Source organism: Hibiscus syriacus, unplaced genomic scaffold, assembly GCF_006381635.1.
Source record: "Hibiscus syriacus cultivar Baekdansim isolate YM2019G1 unplaced genomic scaffold, ASM638163v2 tig00116958_pilon, whole genome shotgun sequence".
NCBI lineage: Eukaryota > Viridiplantae > Streptophyta > Magnoliopsida > Malvales > Malvaceae > Hibiscus > Hibiscus syriacus.
Genome location: NW_024063484.1, coordinates 2,435,967 through 2,454,390, shown reverse-complemented (window position 1 = coordinate 2,454,390; position 18,424 = coordinate 2,435,967). Strand labels below are relative to the sequence as shown.

At 34.0% G+C, this 18,424-nt stretch overlaps 1 protein-coding gene across 1 annotated transcript; it reads right to left on the bottom strand.

The window, feature by feature from the left end:
- Nucleotides 1–15,691: 15,691 nt before the first annotated feature.
- LOC120189644 (transcription factor bHLH96-like) lies at nt 15,692–17,093 on the bottom strand. Its single transcript, XM_039192864.1, has 3 exons — nt 16,569–17,093; nt 16,094–16,501; nt 15,692–16,023 (listed from the first exon to the last, which is right to left on the bottom strand). The coding sequence occupies exons 1-3, from the start codon at nt 16,971–16,973 to the stop codon at nt 15,928–15,930; spliced, it is 909 nt and encodes a 302-aa protein (XP_039048795.1). The 5' UTR covers nt 16,974–17,093; the 3' UTR covers nt 15,692–15,927.
- Nucleotides 17,094–18,424: the final 1,331 nt, after the last annotated feature.

The window sequence follows — 18,424 nt, the reverse complement described above, 5'->3', positions numbered from 1 at the left end:
TCTTTGATTCACATTTGATACTTTAAATTTTCGCTAATTATTCATTGATTTTTTCTAATACCACTAACTTGTTGCTTTGTTTCCTGATTGCATGTATCTTTATCATATCACACCATTTCATAAACGATATTGATTCCCATATTGCCTAGTTATTATAAAAAGAGCTTAAGGCAACAATATCTTCCGATATAACTGAGAATGCAATCAGTGTTCAGACCTGGTCCGAGTATGGGCAGATGCGGTTCAAAGATAGCCTTGCCACTACCGAAGAATCATTTTTGCTAGAGAAGGTAATCATCTGAGCCCTGTAGCACTTTCAGACACTGAGAGAGCAAATAAATGAGGCTAAATAGGAATTGGCGCAGAGGCGAGCACAGATTGAGCAGCTCGAAGCACATCTGCTTAGTTTGGATGAGACTTTTCAGAACCCTTACAACAACAATAGGTTCCAACTTCAAAAAGAAAATGAGATGTTAAAAAAGAGGATAATGGAGCTAGAAAGAGCAGGGTTGATTCATCCGCACAATAGATAGACAGACAGGAAAATAAGGCCTTATAAGCCAAGATTGCTGAGCTAGAAGTTACAGTACAGAGATGCCATCGACGAATTCAACAGCTAGAGGAGAGCCGACCATTGACTAATCCAGAACTTGGAACCGCACTACGGTAGGCTCATGACACTATTCAGAGATAACATGAAGCAATAGGGAGAGCAGTGAATCATGCCCGTGGTGTTGCTCGTCAAGTTTATGAATTATCTAAAGAAGCGACAGCCTTACGAGTTTTCGTGATCCCAGAATCATAGAAAGAACGACGCATCATGGGATTGATGATAGAGCTCGAGAGATTAGCGAATGGGGAAATATTCTATGTTTAGTTTCCATGTTGATGTACTCTCTTTGCCTAAGAGCTTAGACGTTGTGTGTTGTTGAGTACTTTTTGTATAAACTGAGTTATTTTGGAATCAATATCGGGTTGCATTTGCATCTGCATTTGCATTTCTTTCTTTTGCATTTACCTTTATACCTTACTTGTTTTTTATACGTCTTAACTTGTTTTCTTTTTTCCTTTCTCTTTCTTGCATCATATGGTCATAATATACACAAAAGGGTGTCAATTCCGAGTAGTCACCAATTAAAAGGTTTCATAATCAGGTAAGCCGTGATACAACCAAGAAATGACATTCGAAAGAAGTTCCAATAAAAGTAGGGAGTTATACGTCCAAAGATCGTATGTCTGATAAAGAACAAAGAGAACTACATTAAATGAGGGAACAAATGTCCAAGATGATGGATATAATAAATGTGTTGGCCAAAGAAAAAGAGGTTTCTGAGCAAAAAGAGAAAGAACTCGACAAAAATAAAACTATAACATAAGAGGATACTTGTGAACAAAGTAACCAAGCAAACTTAAGGAGCCTTGTGCAATCATTGCCCTCATCAACAAGTTATCAGGAGGTACAAAAGAAACTGTGACAACTGTAAAATTTCAAGGAAAGATGGAGGAAGAAAAAACACATAATCTCTTCAAACGGGAGACGCACCTCATGAATGACCGAGATGTAGGAGGGAGTGAACCTGACTTTGATCTTGTTTCTATCGCATATGGAGAATTGTATAGTAAGTTGCTAGAAGCACGAGAAGTGACCTCACAGTATGTGAAGCCTCTACAACCTCCATATCCAGAGTGGTACAATGCCAATGCCAACTGTGAATATCACACAGGAGCTCAAGGACATTATATCGATACATGTGTTTCCTTCAAGCATCGAGTTTATTTCCTGATAGAACATGGAATACTAGAATTCGATAAGGAAGGTCATCCAGGTTCAATAACCAAACATCTGGTTAAAGTGAAGCCAATAGAGTCCAATGACAAAAACATCAGTGAGAATAACCAAAATAAAGAGCATTTTTTGAAATACGAAGCTCAAATACATCAGCTGCAGAGTGAAAAAGACATTCTGAACAAAGAATTAGAAGCCATGAAAAATGGTTTTTACATAATCAATCAAGCCTTCCAAAGTATGGGTTTAGGCAATACCCCGGAGGAATGGACAAAAGAGGCCTCTAAATTGAAGAATGATGTTGAACGATGAAAAAGAATTGCAAAATGTACAAAATTTGGGGCTTTGGTAAAAGAAGAATGAATTGTGGGCAACCGCTTTCATCGACTCTGAAACCAAGCTAGAAGCTAGTAAAGCTGAAAATAAAACATTAATCGAGCTGATAGTTGAGTATAAGAAATTTGCACAAGAACTTTATGACCGTGCCGAGTCTTCTGAGAAACAAAATGACCAATATCGCCTACAGCTTCAAGAGTTGAAACGTAAACTGGAGAAAAAAGACAACGAGATGAAGGAGGTGATTACTCAAGCAAGCAACGTGGCTCACAAGTTGGTCGACTTAGCTACATTTGCAAAGGATTTGAAGCAGATTGATGGCTCAGCACCAGACCATGCCTGAAAGATAACCTGGCTCCTAAATGAGATAGAAAATTAGGAGTTAAAGCTATTCATTATCTGTAGCTTGGTTATTCGATGTACTGAAACCTTTTGTGATAAGATGGTTACTATGGATTGACACATTTCTTTTGCATGCATTGCATTTATTTTAATTTAATTTTTATACATTTATAATATAAAAAAATATCATATTATTTTTTGAAAGGTTACATGACAGTAATACCAAGATCACCCATTTACATTTCTCTTCCACTCTCGATGGATAAGAGGTTAAAAGAAATAGAACAGTCCCAAAGAGAGTTACGGGATCAAATATGATGTCAATGGCCACGCTGCAATAGAGTATGAGGAGTCAAGCCTTAGTCTTTGAAGAAGAAATATTGGGTCAGATGACTGGAGTATTGGCTACATTGGTTGTTAACCAAGAAAAGGTGTCTGCTAAAAGATGTCAACAAATTGGCGCATCAAGGTTGGTTGACCACCCTAGGGCATCCTATTGGGATAAGGGGAAGGATCTCGCGGTCACCAAGTATGTCAAAGGAAAATTAAGCAGTTAGAAGAGTCGATTGAGGCAATAAAAACTTGTGAGGCATCCCGTGAAAACTTAGACGTGAGAGAGCTAAACTTACGTGAGAGAGCTAAACTTAGTCCCCACCTTGGTTATTCCCTACGAGTTTAGGGTACCTGAGTTTGAAAATTATAATGGTACCAGTTGCCATTTAATCCATTTAAAGATGTTCTGTAGAAAAATGGAGGGGTACTTGAATGCCGATGATTTATTGATTCATTGCTTCTACGACAGTCTTACTGGACCAGCAATGGTGTGGTATAACAGCTTGAGCAGAGAGCAAATTAAGTCATGGATCGATTTGGCCAATGCTTTCTTGGATCAATACAAATATGTCAAAAACTTGGCTCCAAATCGTTAAGATCTCCAAAAATTGAAGATGAAGGTTACTGAAGGCTTTAGAGAATACATACTGAGATGGAGAAGCATGGCAGCTCAAGTACATCATCTGATGCTAAAAAAGGAAATTTCATGTATGTTTCATAGTACCCTTCCAGACCCTTTCTTTGAATTATTGCTTGCAAAATCAACAAATGATTTTGAAGATCTTGTGTCAAGTGGGGAACAAATAGAGTATGTAATCACCAAGGGGAATTTGAAGACTGTCTCCGAAAGATCAACTACTCAAAAATCAAAATATAGTGAGGTAAATGAATGTCACGTACAGAGCCCCCAAAGCCGCAAGAGAGGAAGGACAATTAATCGCTCATATCGACCAAAGAAGATTCATCGAGTTAGAAAAGCGTTGGAGGTGTTCCAAGCACCAATATCAGAATTATTCTCGCATCTTGTTAAAAGTCAACATATCATTCCGAGACCAATAAAAGTAATATCGAACCCTTCTAGTCATAGTTATGATAAAGACAATGTATGTGATTTCCACATAAAGGCTCCTGGGCATTCTACAGGGAGCCGCAGTTCATTGATAAAAGAAATAGAGATGCTCGTCAGTAATGGAACGTTAACTCAAGAGTTGGTTGAACAATGGATGACGAACTCGAATGGGCCATTAGAGCACAATATGTAACATCCGATTGAATTAAATGCCACTGCATCAGATGAATAATGGTACATCCTTATTATGCAGAAATCATTTCATCCATCATGAAACTTTATGTTATTTGCAGCATCTTGTTTGAACTTGTTTTTGCCCTTATTCTCAACTTTTTGTTAAGACTCTTAAAGGAACTTGCGTTGTTTTCCAAGGTCATGAACATATAATCAAGTTTTAATCTTGTAATTCTTTGAATATCAAATGAATTAAAGGTTTTACTACTTCATTAATTATGGATCTTTGACAAGTGGTAAGATTAGACCTTCCATACCTCATCCAAAGCCGAAAGAACCATTGCATGTTTCCTTACCCAAAATAACATATTATTACTACCAACGGACTAACCTTGACATCACTTCCCCGAAAACCATAAAGTCATACCTTTATCCTCCCCGGGGTACCGAAATGTGTACTTTACCTTCCCAGACAGAAATAAACTTTCCATAAGATTACCTTTTTCAGAATAACGACTTTAAATTCACACATTTCCCTTACTAGACATAGAACCAACATTCATTTCCCAACCTCAATAAATCCTGGGGGCATGACGAGGATCTTTCCTGCAAGAAAGACAAGATGAAGTGTTGTAGATCATGTTTTTGTAAGAGAATTCAAATAATTGGGGTATACAATGAGCAAATGGAAGAAGAAAAATAAAGGGAATCATTGAAATAATTCTATCATGTATTAATCACATTGTTTTCATGTAAATAATGTTAATCTTGAATACTCGTCCCCTGGGATACCTCTTTTACAAAGACTTCCATGTATGAGATGATGAACGAATTTGTCTCATTTATCCTTTCAAATATATGTATATATATCACTTGTTGTCCTATTTTGAGCATATAGTATTTTTCTTCTGATTCAACCCTAACCAAGGATCACCATCCACACTGGGGGCAAGGTGAAGGAAATCTGCTCGCATAAGCAAATATCATCAGTCCACATAAGATACCGAAAAGTAAACCAAATGTAAAGTGTGAATACCAAATCAAGGCAAGGATAAAAGCAAAGAGAAAAAGAAAAGCAAAACAAAGAAAAAAGATAAGAAGCACATGCAAAGAGTCCCTCGAGTCAAATGACGCATCGAGCTTTAAACCATAAGATTGATCAAGCACAATCATTCCAAGATCAGTTCGCCAAAAGATCCTAAAGAACGTATACGAGAAGATTCAAATCAAGCAGGAGAAGATTAAAGGCATCGAAATGAATAGATCCTTGGTTCGTTAACCCTTAAACACTTATTTATCCCTATTTATCCCTTTCTTTCATAACCATGAGCCCTAGCCTAATTTACTTGCCTGAAAAGTCCCTTCTAATTATACATGGATTTCTAAGTGGAGAGAATATCTTCAGATTTCATTTTGCCCCCTCAGGTTTAATTTTATTTGCAAATAGTTTTTTAAAATCTTTAATGCATTATAAGGAAAAAATAAAAAGAGGGTTTAGGACGTAAAATTTTAGATAGCGTCTCGAAACCAAAGGAGAATTCTAGTTGAAAACCTGAAAAGGCAACTCGAACATGAAGATTTTCAACCACTACACAAATAACGATCTCATAAATCTCTTGATAAAGCATTGCACATTCTAAAGGCGCTCATGAGGGCTGAGAACTAGTGAAAATCTCTATAAGAGAAGCATGACAGCTGCTTCATCACATCAATGAACACCAGAATCAAGAATGCAAGAAGCCAACCTGAAACACATTACCTCCCCAAATTAACCTGAAACACATTACCTTTCCAAGTCAGCTTGAACCTTTTATCAGCATTAATCTTTACACTTTTCAAATGTATATAATTTTTGAAGGATTAAAAGAAAATTTTATTTATTTGATATTCAATGAACTCTTGTTTTACAATTTGTTTTGAATATAATCCTAAAGAAAATGACAACATTTTTTAATTTTATTCAACATTTTTTCACATTTCTAAAAGAAAGAAGAAAAACATTTTCAAACAAGACAATTTCAAGTGAAAAAGGTCCTTGAAGCTGATGAGGCTCATTATTCCTCTAGCGAAGAAAAGAGCAAACGATGCTAGAACAATGAAGAATTTCTTGAAAGAAAATAGTTTGAGAGATCATAAGGACTAGAGGAAGAAAATGCTAACACTTCATCATGACACTGTCAGAAGCAGATAATCGCCTTAGTTGAAGGTGGCACATATCCCAACTCATGGAAAAAATAAAAGATAGTTATGATCACTTCTTAAGTGTTTATATGGTTGTGGCATCGTGAAGAAAAGCCCTCAAGCTATTCGATAACATTGTTGATTAGTGATACTAGAGTGAAACCATTCAAAATCATGATTTTGGCACAAAGAGAGCCATGAGTACCCATAGTGGGGCATTACCAAAGCCAGATGTCGTTAAGATAACAATATTCAAACCAAACAGACATGGTGAATGATCCCCGTCACTTGGAGTGCCAGGGTCGAAAGATGAACACGAGTAGAGCTTACCCAGAGAAATGAACCATTCATGTTGCAGTTAGCCAAGGACTCTAGAGAAACAATTCTAATTGAAAAATCAAGTTAAAGACGTGTAAGGTGCCCAGTTATCTACCTGATCACAACAAGAATTTAAGAGAGGTAATGCTTCTTCCAGAATTATGTTGAAGAATCAGGACAAAAGATAGAAGATGAGAGGGACATGATTGCTCCAGATGATTAGTTTGACCATGCTAAAGTTGGGGGGCAGACTCCATACAAGAGTGATCAAGTGAAGGAAGACTGAGATCTCCATTTTGAAGCCAAAAGAGGAGTATAGATGAATATTTACGCATATAAGAGAGTCATGCATTACATATAGATACATATTTCATTCACATTTCATGCATCAAAGCATATCTTTATAGATTTTCCAAGAAAATAATAGAAGGAAAAGATAGAACTCAAGCCTTGAATGAAGGAAGTTATATTCCGAGTAGCGGAACCTCAAGAATTGAGGAACCTAATCCAAGAAGAATCATTACTTTGACATGGGGGCACGTTACCCAAACAATATAATATTTGCAAAACAATTTTTAAACAAAGAAGCTAAGCCTAATTTTTAGGTGTTTCTTGATGTTTTCAAATGAGTTTTTAGAAACTAAGCCTGATTTTCAGGGGTTTCTTGATGATGATTTTCAATGAGTTTTTAAAAGGAAACTAAACCTAATTTTTAGGGGTTCCTTGACAACTAATAAACTAAACTTGATTTTTAAGGCTTTCTTGATGAGTAAGTCCTTCGAGCCTTCAGTAAGTCTTTCGAGCATGATGCATAAGTCCTTCGGGCCATCTATAAGTCTTTTGAGCAAGATGATAAGTCCTTCGGGACATCTATAAGACCTTCGGGAATGATATTTTCAAATGAGTTTTCAGAAACTAAACCTGATTTTCAGGGGGTTCTCGATGACTATCTCCAAAGAATTTTTAAATGAAGCTAAGCCTAATTTTTTAAGGTTTCCTTGATGACAATTAAGAAAGTAAGCTTGATTTTCAAGGGTTTCTTGATGAGTAAGTCCTTCGGGACATCAATAAGTCTTTCGAGCATGATGATTAAATCATTCGGGTCATTTATAAATTTTTCGAGAAAGATGATAAGTCCTTCGGGCCATCCGTAAGACCTTCGGGCAGGATGTTTTCAAATGAGCTTTTAGAAACTAAGCCTGATTTTCAGGGGTTTCTCGATGACTATCTCCAAAGAATTTGTAAAGGAAGATAAGCCAAATTTTTAAGGGTTCCTTGATGACAATTAAGAAACTAAGCTTGATTTTCAAGGTTTTCTTGATGAGTAAGTCCTTTGGGCCATCAGTAAGTCTTTCGAGCATGATGCTTAAATCCTTCGGGTCATCTATAAGTCTTTCGAGCAAGATGATAAGTCCTTCGGTTCATCTATAAGACCTTTAGGCAGGATGTTTTGAACATCTCTGGTGCTCGATTCACAACACTTTGAATCAACAATACCTCACTTGAGGGATCAACATTTCCAGAAGAACCCGCGACTTGAAGAGAAGTGATTGAGTCAAAAATGGCACTCTATTATCTTTGCTTCATTCTCGTTTCATAGCAATGAGTAAAGAGGGACAGTTGTGAGCACCATTTTTTAATTAGGCCTATACCCCACACCATGCACAACCACGTTTTACTCCTAGATTCCCGAGCTAGCTTGCAGATCCACCAAGCATCAACCCATGACTTTCGGCCACTAATGCGAAGCCACTACTGCCGCCCATGCCCTACTCTTGCACATGCCCTGCTCTAACATAGCACCAATAACATTTTTAATTATTTTTTACATATGTAATGGGTTATAAAACCCTAAATCAGTGTACAATGAAATGGGGATTCGACGAGATCAATAAGAGAAATCATTTTTTTCTTCTCATCTTTCCAATCGAAATACTAAGTGTTGAAAGGTAGTTTGTTCTTTAATATTTTCATTTATTTTTACTTTGAAATAATAACGAAAAGTATGGAATAGGTGCATTTACAGTAAAAATAAATAAATAAGAGTCTAGAAATTACCTGAGAAGATGAGGGGTCTCACTGGGGTTAGGTCACCGATGTAGGTCGATGGCGAGGAAGTTAGAGACGATTAGGATTTCTAGGGGTTCGAAGAAGCTTTGCATGTGGGTTTTGGGTGTAAATCTAGGTTTTTAAGAAGAATGTTTTACGGTTTTGGGGGTGAGAGTAATCTGCTCTGCCGTCGAGGGTCGTCGGAGTACGAAGCATACAAGGAGTCGAGCTATTTTGGAGTAGTTCCAAGGTTTTTTTTGGTTTTAGGGGTGAGGTTCGGTGTAAGAGGGGTAGATCGGAGAGAAATGGTGACTTTGGGATTGTTTAGGGGCTCAGATCACCGCGTGTGGTGGTCGGAGTGACGACCGATGCGGTGGCACTAGGATTCGGCGAGTTTCTCGCCCGAGGGGGAAGAGACAAAGTTGAGAGCTTTTAGCTCTTTTTTTGGGGGATTGGGAATAAAATGAAACAAAAAAAAAAGATGAAATAAGTTATATAATATAGCTTCATGGGTTATTCATGTTTTAGGCCCCCCTGCTTTGTTCGTGTTTTGCATTTCAGTCCTAGGGGAGGACTAGTTTAGTTATTTTCCCTTTTTATAGGTGTTGATGTATATATTTCCTTTTTGCTATGTATGTTACACATTTTTGGGTGATTTGTTGATTAGGTCCCTTTAGTTTACGTATGTTCTATATTTTAGTCCATAATTTCAACACTTTCCTTTTTCTTTTTCTGTTTTTAGTATTTGATGTTCTAGCCTTTTAATTTTAATCTATATTTTTGTTTACTTATTTAATATAATTATGATCATTTTTTATTGATTTAGTCAAAGTTACTATTTTATTCCTATATTCAGATTTTGTATATTTAAGTTGTACATTTATTTTAGTTTCCTTTATTTACATGTAATTACCAAATAAGCTTACTTTCCATCCATTTTAGAATCATGTTAGCATTTGTATTTATTTCCTTTAATATTTGCCCATTAAAGTTTATTCTTCATATTTACATTTGCATTTACTTCAGGGTAATAGGTAAACATTAATTGCATTAATATATATGTTTTATTGTACAAATATGTTTGTATTAGTTGTGTGGAATTAACAATTATTATGCTATGTTTACGTGTATATGTGTGTATATATTTAACTTTCTATTATTTTATTATCATTAAATGGTGTGATATGTTTTTACTATATTGACATTATATTTTACATTTATTAAATACATCTTATATTACTTATATTATGTACACATTACATGTTTTTATTTATGAATATATCGAACACATTTTATTAGTTTATAATAATATCTTACCTTGAGAGCATATGATAATATAATTACTTATTCTTAACCTTTACCTTAATATTAATTTTAATTTAGTCCCTATTGCATATTTAGTTTATTGTCTTTTAGTTTAGTAATTTAAAATTTATGCAATTAGGTCCTTAAACTTTTAGTCTCTTAGAGCCCAATATTTTAGTTCTTTGACCCTTTTAGTCCTCGAACTTCGATTAAGGTTTATATTGACATAATTAAATACGTTAAATAAAGCCTCCATTTTAGCTTAGATTTCAAACTAATCTTTTAATTTAGGGGATAATTCGAGTTGGCCCTCGCATAAACCCCCGAGGGACCATCTCGATTATTCGAATCAATAATTAATTTAAAATCAAATATGATTAATATTAGAGCCTACATTTTAGATTTAAGCCCCTAGGTTCTTTAATTTTCATAATTTGACACCGTAGGTTAGAAAAAACCTTAATTTATTTTTAGTATAATTAGGATTAAATAAAATTTTGTTTGATTGCATTGTTTTTAAAACTTAAGGCAGTATTCACTTATTAAGGAGTTAATAGTGTATCCTCCGCGATCGTGCTCAGGGGGTGACTACTGGTAATTCCCAAAATAAGTAGATATCCTTTTCAAAACCGCATCATGTTTTCTAAAAACGAGGCAATGTTCGGTTATTAGGCACAATAGTTGATCTCCCACATTTACGCTCGGGGGCCAATGCTATCTGTCTCAATAAACGGTATCCTTTTCAAACTTTGCATCCATAATGATTTTTAAATTAAATAAAGATCGAACTCAAAATTTCTGATTTTAAATATAGGGTAACCAACCAGGTACCAATTTTTGGGCGCTTGTGGGGGTGCTAATTCTTCCCCACGCGTAACTGACCCCAAACCTAATTTCTAGATTTTTCCAGACCTTAAAACTCATTATTTTATTAAAATAAAATGTTTTATTAAAATCACCTGGTTTTTACGGTGTTCCAATCTCACCTTAAATGATTGGTGGCGACTCATCACATTTTTAAACGATTTTCAAAGAGAAAAACCCCCGAGTCGGTATCGGTCTTTCCCCTCCCGGACAACTTTTTGGGAAAAGTGGGTTTATCCTAGGTGCCCCTATCACATTAAAACATTACATTCAACATGTAGTCTCGATATGCATTGTGATTACAAGTTCTAGAATATCCTAATTAGTTCGGCACACACAAGTGAAACAATGAGCAAGAAAGAAAACGTATGCTCGTTAGGCCAAAATCTCACAAAAAAAGTTTATGTGCGTTGAGTCAAGTTTATCTCTATCGACAAAAGCATGAAATATCAATACTCAACAAAAATTCACTAGCTATATCAATCATCAATCATGCAAATTAAATTCGATAAAAAAACATGGTCATAATCGAAAAGGAAGCAAGAGTATAAAGCGAAATTCAAGACTAACAACCAACGATCCCAACATATCAACATCAGAATAATTCAATTTCAAACAATTAAACAAATCAATGACAAATTTGACGACATGTTTATCCTTCCTCCCCTCACTTATTCTGTTTTGTCCCAAAACATATATCAAATTTAAAAACAAAGAGAGGGAAAAATAATATTCCCCAATCTAGTGGCGACCGCGGCTACGTGGAGACGAGCTGTTGTAGAGTAGAATGTCCGATATTGCACTGTTCTGTTTAAACTTTTCTGCACAGTTCGAACCAAATCTGTTTTTTCTACACTGTTTTTTTTTCTGCACTGCATTGTTCGAATCTGTTGTGTATTTTTCTGCACTGTTCGAAACAAATCAATTTTTTCTGCATTGTTTTGTTCGAATTTTTCTGCAAAGTTCGAACCAAGTCAGTTTTTCTGCACTGGTTTTTTCGTTAAATATTCGATCGGAATTCGAATATATTCAGAGAAAAATTAAATTAAATTAATTAAAATAAAATAAAATAAATAGAATGAAAATAAAGTTTGCTAAAAATAAAATAAAAATAAAACGAAATAAAATGAAATAAAATAAAAAATAGAATGAAATGGGTTGCCTCCCATCGAGCGCTTTTGTTTAACGTCGTTAGCTCGACGACCTGATTTTTCAAAGTGTGGGTTCCTCTAAATTGATTTCTTTGATTAGACTAAAACCGGAGCATTTTCATAATACGGCTTCAGTCTCCGGATTTGATTCTACTTATGAACTTTGCTCTTGTTCTTCTTATCTTTTTCTCTTTTCTTGAAGCGTTTGTGCGTGGATTCTTCGTGCTCGTGCTTCGATCTCCGGATCTAGATCTACTAATTCACATGGGTTTCTTCTGGACATAAATCAAAAACTAGAAAAATAGATCAATACTTGCCGTTAGTCCCCGACAATGACGCCAATTTGATAACCGTTGTTTTGCTATCAAAATAATTCTGGCTTCTTTAACAAATAGAAAAGGAAATTAGTATAGAGAATCAGGGTCGATCCACAGGGACTATGATGTTTCTGATTTAGTAAAACTCTTTCTTGATTTTAGAAGAAGATAGAATTCCATATGGAATTGAAAATATAGAATAAAAAGAAAAAATAATAAAATAATAAATAATGATTTTAAAAATAGTAATAAAGATAAAAGGGAGTTTTAAATTATTTAAAGAAGTATAATGAGATAAAAATTAAATAAACAAATAAATAAATTGAGATAAAAAAAACTTATGGTGAAAGCAGCCTCAGACTTTAGCTTCGCCTCAAATTCCTCGGATCATCGAAACAGATTTTTACTTCAAGATTCACGTCAGCTTACAAGGATAATTCTTCGCTGCCAACTCGGATTATGTCGTTCAACAATAACTGATTCTGATCTCAGTTTCCTCTTAGCAAACAATTTTGTTAAGTGTGTTATCGGGAAGTTGAATATGCTTCAATAAGCAAACCTTATTCGAATGTTAACCATAACAATATCCGGACCAATGTCGAAATTGTTTTGATTTAAAAAGTAAGCTCAGAAAATAGAGAGAAAATCCGAACAATTTAAGTACCTTATAATTCTCACGTTTGGAATTGAGCTTTCGCTTTTGCCTTCAGCTTGAAATAAAATTATCTAAGCATGACCAAAGTCATATTTAGCATAATTGAAAAGTATGTGAAAAATAGAGAGAAAGCTAGAGAGAAAAAGAAGATTTTATACTCAGATGAGAGAGATATTTTTATAGGCATACCATTAGAGGGTATTTATAACCTTCAAATTCCTAAAAACAAGCTAAAACATCTTAAATCCTAATTAAAACACTTAAAACTATTTAAACTAAAATACCTAAAACAAAGATAAAATATAAAAAATAATATCCTAAAACTTAATTAAAATACTAAAACCTATTTAAACTAAAATACCTAAAACAAAGATAAAATATAAAAATAATAACCTAAAACTTAATTAAAATACTAAAATCTATTTAAACTAAAATACATAAAACAAAAATAAAATATAATATTTAAAATATTATCCTAAAACTTGAGTTTAATTCAAATCTGAATTCCAAAAACGTGCGGCCAATTCATTCGTTCTTCTAGAAACACTGACTGGATCTTCTAGAAGGTGCTGACATCATCGCCTCGTCAGATGTTTCATGCCCACTAGTTCAACTTCAATTTCAAAAATAAAAAAAACAGCATAATTCTGTCCTTTTAGTGCAATTTCCAAAATCTAACGTCATGTAAAGAAAATGAATGAAAACGAACAATTAAGCCACAAAAACCAATGATTAAGGAGTAATTTAAAAGCAAAATGTTAACTAAATTAAGCACTTATCAGAAGTCAACCTTGTTGACTCTAATCCAAGAGAATGGTGGCTCGATACTGGTGCCACACACCATATTTGCTGCAAAAAGAAGTTATACGGGTGTGTAGTTTCGTTGTAGAATTATGGATTCCACCCTAGGTAGGATATAGGGGTGCATAAGCTTCGAGATGTAGCCTCTCAGCCTCACCATGATGCCTACACCTATATGTATGTTTTAAATTAGCATACTCGTATGCTAATTGTTATTTTATAAGAATGTAAATTAGAGGATGCATATAGTATAGTTTGGTTATTATTGTGGCACTGAGCTTGTGAGCTCAGCGTTCAAAATTTGTTTGCGTGCGCAAGTTAGTAGAAGGAGCTTTTGAAGGAGCCATCGCCTAGACCACTTAGCAGCCAGCCGCCAGGTTTTGAGTATGTCTCGACTTATTTATTAGGGGGCATGCATTGTAAATGGACCCGTTTATGTTGAGTTAAAACAATATGTTTGAATATTTTGTAAATTGTAAATTCAAGGCATTTTGGGGGCTCTCGTATCTGTAAACAAGTATTATGTATTTATTTTGTTGTTTACGTCAATATATGGATTTATGTGAATGAATATGTTGTTTTAAAAGGGGAAAAATGTGGGTCAGCCACTTGTGGTCCGTGTAACATTATAGTCTGTCGATCTTCGGGTCGTAGTGGATTAGGGCGTTACAGATAGTGTTTGATCGACTAAAAACTTATCTTGTTATCATTCATACTATAGATATAGTTAAATATATATACCATTATATTTTAAAAGATAATGGACAACTATATAGACCTAAGTGGTTAAAGGGATGATTGTTATTCCTAAAAGTTCCGAGTTCGCGCACTAGTAACTGTAGGATATTTGAGCGTTCATTGTTAAATGGCGGTTGAGAGTATTCAGAACATATACTACCACTTGTAATCACCTTATATTAATAAAAAAATGTTTTAATTTATAAAATTAATTAATTACAAGAAGAGATGGAAATAGGATTGGGGTTGAGAAACTTGGAATCATTTCAAGTCTCTAAAATACAAGAAAAAACATGAGGGAAAACAAAGAAAATTAGGGGAAAATATATAAGATTAGAATCTTTCCTAAAATAAAATAAAAATATCATAGGCATAATATATAAACAAAACATGGTTCTACGGTTCACTACGGGGACTTTAGACTCTTCTACAATGAATGTGAAAAGTGACACATTAATACAAACAAACCCTAAAATATTATAAAACCACCCCTAACCATAATTAACATAAAATATTATTTCTTTTATCACCTTATTTTTTTTTTCTAATAAGTTAATTTAGTGGTCCATCTGTAAAGTCATGCAGTGAGCAAACATCCTCCTTGGTTCATTTTACATTCTTTCAACTACAGTTGTTGCTTTAATCCATATTTATTATATATCTATTTAGATTTGTTCCCCGAACCGCTATTTTGCATTCACATTTGCTTTTAATATGTTTTGAGTTTTAAAATTATGGTTATTTTGACACATTTGATTTTTATTTTATAATTTATATTTGAAATTTTTTAAAATTTGAATTAAGAATTTCTACATGAACCAAACGACTTAAATGATAAATGAATTATTGTTATTTGTTAAGTTCTTCGCTTCCTCTGTCATTTAAAGAATCAAAACCCCACCAACATATCAATTTTATTTTTCACCTTGGGATTCGACAATGAACATCGTACGACATTCACGGGGTCGTGATTATCCTCCATGCACAAAAGATTTTGATTTGAGCTTTTAAGTCATATTAAGACAGTGAAAATAATAATAATCATTGTCGTTATGGGTAATTTTTCTTTTGTCCAAAGCAAATTTCCATGATTTTTTTTCATTTTTGGCTTCTATCATTACTAATGTTGGAGTAAAAAAAAAATTCGCAAAATGGAGAAAACGTTTTACCATTAGCCTTTCTAAAGCTGTTCATATGGCAGCCTTTGGTTTTAGTACCCCGCCCCCTAAGTGGTCACAGTCTCCTTTGAACTTCTGTTGAGAAGAAAGTTGTTGAAGCCAGGCTTATTTGTAAATTACATTATTCTGGTGAAACCAACAGTTATTTTTCTAGTACAGCTTATGGTAAAATACTGGCCTAAGAAATGGAAAACTGCAGTACTAAAAGGGAATTAGTGGCAAAATTAAGCGATTTCAAGGTTAAAAAAAAAAAGGAAAGAGGAGCCTTCATATATAATATGAAGGTGGAAATTACAGTGGGATTATGGAATGAAAAACCACAGTGAATTCTCAATTCAACATGGCATCTTCTTGAATCCTGCCTAGTAACTGGTTTACTGCTGTAGCAATGTCATCCACTGAAGTCAGCTTACAATCATCTTCTACCTGCATTTTTGTTGCCAATTATATATATGTATGTATATACATATGTGTGTATGTATGTATGTATACTAACCTTGACACTGAGAGAATAATGTACAGTTTGATCAACTGTAGTGACATTGAGATGTAGGATATTAAGACGCATACTGCTCAAACCTGAAACCAGTTTCAAGAGCTGTGCCGGTCCCTTTTTCGATCTTATTTTGAGGTTTGCATGGCTCTCCACCATGGTAACTTCTATATCGGCTATGGCGGATCGATTCTCAGACATCGATTCGGTCATCGGGTTCGAATTATTATCGCCCCGAGTCGAGTACTGTGGGAACGTGAAGAACTCAGCAAAAGGTGATGAACAGCATCTTGTACTACTACTTCCATCTGAGCTTTCCTTCACCTCTTTCTTAGCACTAAGCAACTGAACACAGTGCTCAAGCTCCTTCACAAAATTGATAGCTCCTCCAATTATTGACGCTTGATCACCCTAATCAAAACAAAAAACTTATGATTATCTCACACACACACACATAATATAACATAAGACTCTGAACATGAATGAGGACAGAGAGATATTCATTCATTTGCCTTCTCCTATTGCGTTCAACAGCAATGTGAGTCATCCTTTGATTCTCAATCTCTTCCTTGTTTTTACGAGTTTTGAGTCGACGTCTTTTGGGACGACTCGAGGTCACCGTCTCGAAAGCCGCCGCCGAATCGTCGACGACGACGGAGGATGATCCATTTACATTATTGTTAGTAGCCATTGAAGTTGGTGAAGAAGAAGAAACCCAGTAATCTCCGTTAACAAAACTAGTGTTAGCATCATCGGATGTCTGGTTGTAATAAAGCAAATGATTGTCCTCTTCATAGCTCAAATTTCCTCCTAACAAGCCGTAGAGTTCTTTGTTGCTGTAACCAAACAAATCTTGCTGGAAAACTACAGCTTCTAGTGCCATTTTTCTTCTCTCTTTCTCTTTCACAACAATACCTAAAAGAAAGGTTTTATTTTTATTTGTTTAAATAAGATACCCAGAGGCCAAAACAAGAACAAAAAACCAAAAAGAGTTGGGGGAGATGCCTTGAGGGTTTCAACTTTGGGTTGCAGAAATGAGCTTTTTAAAGACATTTGATGAATCCCAAAATAATAAAAAAAAATGTGATATTCTATTCAAGGGATAAAACGATCTTTAGTCCTTGAATTTGATACATTTTTCTCATTTAGTCCACATTATTCTTTAAATTAGTAAATTTTCTTTTTTTAATTATTTTGAGATATATCACTATGATAATTTGTTACATGGAATAAACTTAGAGTGTCACGTCTTCAAATTGATAAAAATCCATGTTTAGGATTAATTTAGACAAGAAAAATGTTTTAGGGACCAAATTGAGAAAGTTATCAAATTCAAGGACTAAAGATTACTCTAGTCCTCTATTGATAGAGATGTGGGGGGGGGGGGTAGAGAAATATGATTTCTAGTTTTGAACTTACTCGTAGGTATTAAGCTAACATGCTCTCGTCTTGTGAGACACACTTTGTCTACTCATTGGTTTTATTTATGTAACGAAAATTAATTTTGGTGAAAAAAAAAATCTTTTAAGAATATGAAAATGACATTTTGAAATTAATATTGAAAATGATGCAAGATATTTAGGATCTTTAATTGCTTTTGGATTCTTCTAAAATTATGAATATGACTTTTCTTTTTCTTTAAATTGATAAAGATGTTTACTTATAATTTCAAAAAAAATTATGATTATGACTTAAATTAATTGTAATGCATGAATAAAAGACTGAAAACCGAAATTAAGACTAAAAATCAAAATTAAAAAATATATGGACTTATATCGGGCAAAATATATAATAAATATATGATAAGAATACACAAGTACTAAAACTCGAATTAAGATAGTCACGATACCATGTATCAACCTCGTCAACCCAATACATTATTGGGTTTTTTTTAGTGCAATGACTGAACAAAACCCTAGTTTTTCTTATTTAATATTGATAACTATTTTGGGCAAAACATAAGTATAAGTTCAACCCCATTTTCTTCATCATTTTAAGGAATGTCTTATGTGTAATTCTTTTGGTTATTTGTCCCTTTTTAAAGAAAACTTAATAGCATTATTATGTAGGAACAAATATAATATTTATATATATATATATATTTTTTTGATTTCTTTATATATATATATATATATATAAATTTTGATTTAGATTTAGTTCTCACAAACAACTAATATCATTACTAACGTAATATCATTTTATATTTAATAATATATATATATATATATATTAACTAAAATTAATATATATTTTTAATATTTGTTCATATGATGCACAAATCAAGTTATTTTAATGGTTAAAAAGATGGTTGTTATCTTAAAGATGTCAGGTTCG

Bases quoted from the DNA above. Each gene is read 5' to 3' on its own strand.
- LOC120189644 (XM_039192864.1), bottom strand. From the start codon at position 16,973: ATGGCACTAGAAGCTGTAGTTTTCCAGCAAGATTTGTTTGGTTACAGC. The intron at 16,502-16,568 runs GTTCAGAGTCTT...TGTTTTGATTAG, and splicing joins ATCTCTCTGTCCTCATTCAT to GGTGATCAAGCGTCAATAAT. The intron at 16,024-16,093 runs GTTAGTATACAT...ACAAAAATGCAG, and splicing joins ATTATTCTCTCAGTGTCAAG to GTAGAAGATGATTGTAAGCT.